A 2,500-nucleotide genomic window follows, 5' to 3' on the forward strand; every position below is an offset into this window, starting at 1 on the left:
GTAATAATAATAATAATATATAAATAAATTAATAAGACAACAATGATGATAAATAAGCAAATAAATGTAAAACATGCAGACTGGCACACATTCACACATACACACACATATGCATAACAGATATGCACCAAACATTCAGTTTCACAGATATGAAAGCACAGTCAAATATACATAAACGTACATGAGCCCCAACACACACACACACACACACACACACACACACACACACACACACACACACACACACACAAGCACACACACACACACACACACACACACACACACACACACACACACACACACAGATTATAATTTCTTCTTCTTTTATATAATATCACACATACGGGGTAATTGTAGACGTTTTTATTAAAGCATCAATTCTGACATTTAAACGTTATTATGTGAATTTTTTTTTTTTTTTTTTTTTAAAGGAAAAGAAAAAAAAAACATGGAGGGGGGGAAATTACACCCCCTACGCTCAAAATTATCTCGCTTTCTATGCCAGGCGGACGTATTACCACTGACTTCTTCTTCTTCTTCTTCTTCGTTCGTAGACTGCAACTCCCAAGTTCACCCGTATGCACACGAGTGGGCTTTTACGTGTATGGCCGTTTGTTTGTTTGTTTTTAACCCCGCCATGTAGGCAGCCACACTCCGTTTTCGGGGGCTATTACCACTAACATAAGTCCACACCATTCCACTCCACTGCAAAACCCTGAGCCTTACCAGCGGCTGGTGTTCCCGGATGGCAGCCCTGTAGGTGTCCAACAGGAAGACTGGGGGCGTGTCCTGGGCGTCAGTCACAGTCACCCTCACTGCCACGCTGGTATTGCGACCTCCCCCGTCCTGCAGAGGGAAAAGAGAGACGGTAGGTCTGTATATGTTTGTGTGTTGGGGAGAGGGGGGCGGGGGGGGGGGGGGGGTGTTGTTGTTTGGGGTTCGCGAAGAGGAAGACGCCCGCGTGCACGTGTCGTAATGGTGCAGGGAGATGTGATTCAGCGCTGAGTGTGGGGAGCTTTGCAAACACGGTCACAGCTTCAACTTCCATCGTTAGGCTGGAGGTTGTGACTTTGTAGGCAGCATTCTCTTCCCAAATTGTTTTTCCATTTGTTTCGCAGTGAATCCCCAGCCAGACTGGTCTTTGGTGACTGAGCCATCTGTGTATATGATGATGTCCTCTTCTTTACTGTTTTCTTCTATAAGCAGCTTCACTTCCGCATCAGTTTTGCCCTCTGGCCATTCCCGACAATGTCTTCCTAGAGTGGGTGAAATGACTGTGTTGAATAGATGGTTGAGGTTTTCGGGGTTTTTCTCCCATTCTTTTGTTTCTTTCAGGTCTTGAAGTCGGCATACTAGCTGGATTGTGTCTTCTGCTTGCCCCATCCATGATCTTCCTCGTCCTAGACGGCTGCCTTTTGGTTCTTTGACTGCGTCATGCAGTGGGTTTTGAGGGTTTTCTAATGCTTTGAAGTAGGTCTTGACCTGTTCTAACTTGTTTCTGGCCTGCACTGAAGGAAGGTCAAGCAGGTATCGCATGGTTTCTGTGGGCGTGTCTTTTGTTGTTCCAAGGATCAGCCTCATAGCTTCATTTGGACTCTTTCTAATTTTAGGAGGTTGCTTTGAGACGGTGTTGTTAGCCCAAGTCCGTAGTCGATCACACTGAGGACGAGTGATTGGTATAGCAGGAAGAGGTGGCGTTGTTCAATTCCTTTGGTTGCCATTGCTTTTAAGACTGAAAGGCCCTTTTTGCATTTGAGAACAGTGTTTTCCGTATGTTTTCTGAAGGTCAGCATCCTGTCGAAGTGTATTCCTAGGTAGCGTAGGCATTCAGTTTTCTCAATTTGAATCCCATCGAATGACACAGAAGGTGGTGATTTGCTCGCGGTTTTGTTGTTGAGGGTGCACAGCAACGTTGGGCTTTCGCTGGATTGATGGAAGATCCTGTGTCTTTGCACCATTGAGCAATATTGTTTAGTTGTTTCTGGACGGCTTCAGTTCTTTCCTGAGCATTTTTCGAAGTTTTGAAGACCAGGCCGTCATCCGCAAGGGTAAGCACCCGAGCAATTCCATTGTTGTTTAAGTCTGCAAGGCCCTTCGTGTAGACATTGTAGAGGACAGGAGAGAGTGGAGACCCTTGTGGCAGTCCCATGGATAGTTTAGAAGGTGCAGACATCCAATCTCCGAGGCGTAGGACGACGGTTCTTTCCTGAAGCGCTGCTGCTATCCATCTTGTCAGTGTCAAACTTACTCCATACCTTAGTAGCAGCTCCATGAGGTGCGCAAACTGGACTTTATTGTAGGCATCTTCAAGGTCAATTGCTACTGCTAGTGTTTCTTCTTTTCTTTGAAATCCTTCATACACCTCATATGCAAAGGCAGCTGCATTTTCCATGTGGACTTGCCTGTTCTGTAACCACCTTGATTTGAAGGGAGAATGTGCCTGTGTTCAAGATCCCTTGCAGTTTCCTGGCTATCATGCGTTCCATGAGCTTTCCAACAA

General features: G+C 45.6%; 1 protein-coding gene across 2 annotated transcripts in view; it reads right to left on the bottom strand.

Annotated features, from left to right (window-relative positions):
- The window catches only part of LOC143292881 (uncharacterized), a 27,927-nt gene that overhangs the window by 6,577 nt on the left and 18,850 nt on the right, over positions 1–2,500 (bottom strand). For both annotated transcript variants that reach the window (XM_076603538.1, XM_076603537.1), the window contains exon 9: positions 727–846. In XM_076603538.1, coding sequence (XP_076459653.1) covers positions 727–846 — 120 coding nt within the window. The remainder of the gene's footprint in view (positions 1–726; positions 847–2,500) is intronic.

This window comes from Babylonia areolata, chromosome 18 (assembly GCF_041734735.1).
Source record: "Babylonia areolata isolate BAREFJ2019XMU chromosome 18, ASM4173473v1, whole genome shotgun sequence".
NCBI classification, from domain to species: Eukaryota; Metazoa; Mollusca; class Gastropoda; order Neogastropoda; family Buccinidae; genus Babylonia; species Babylonia areolata.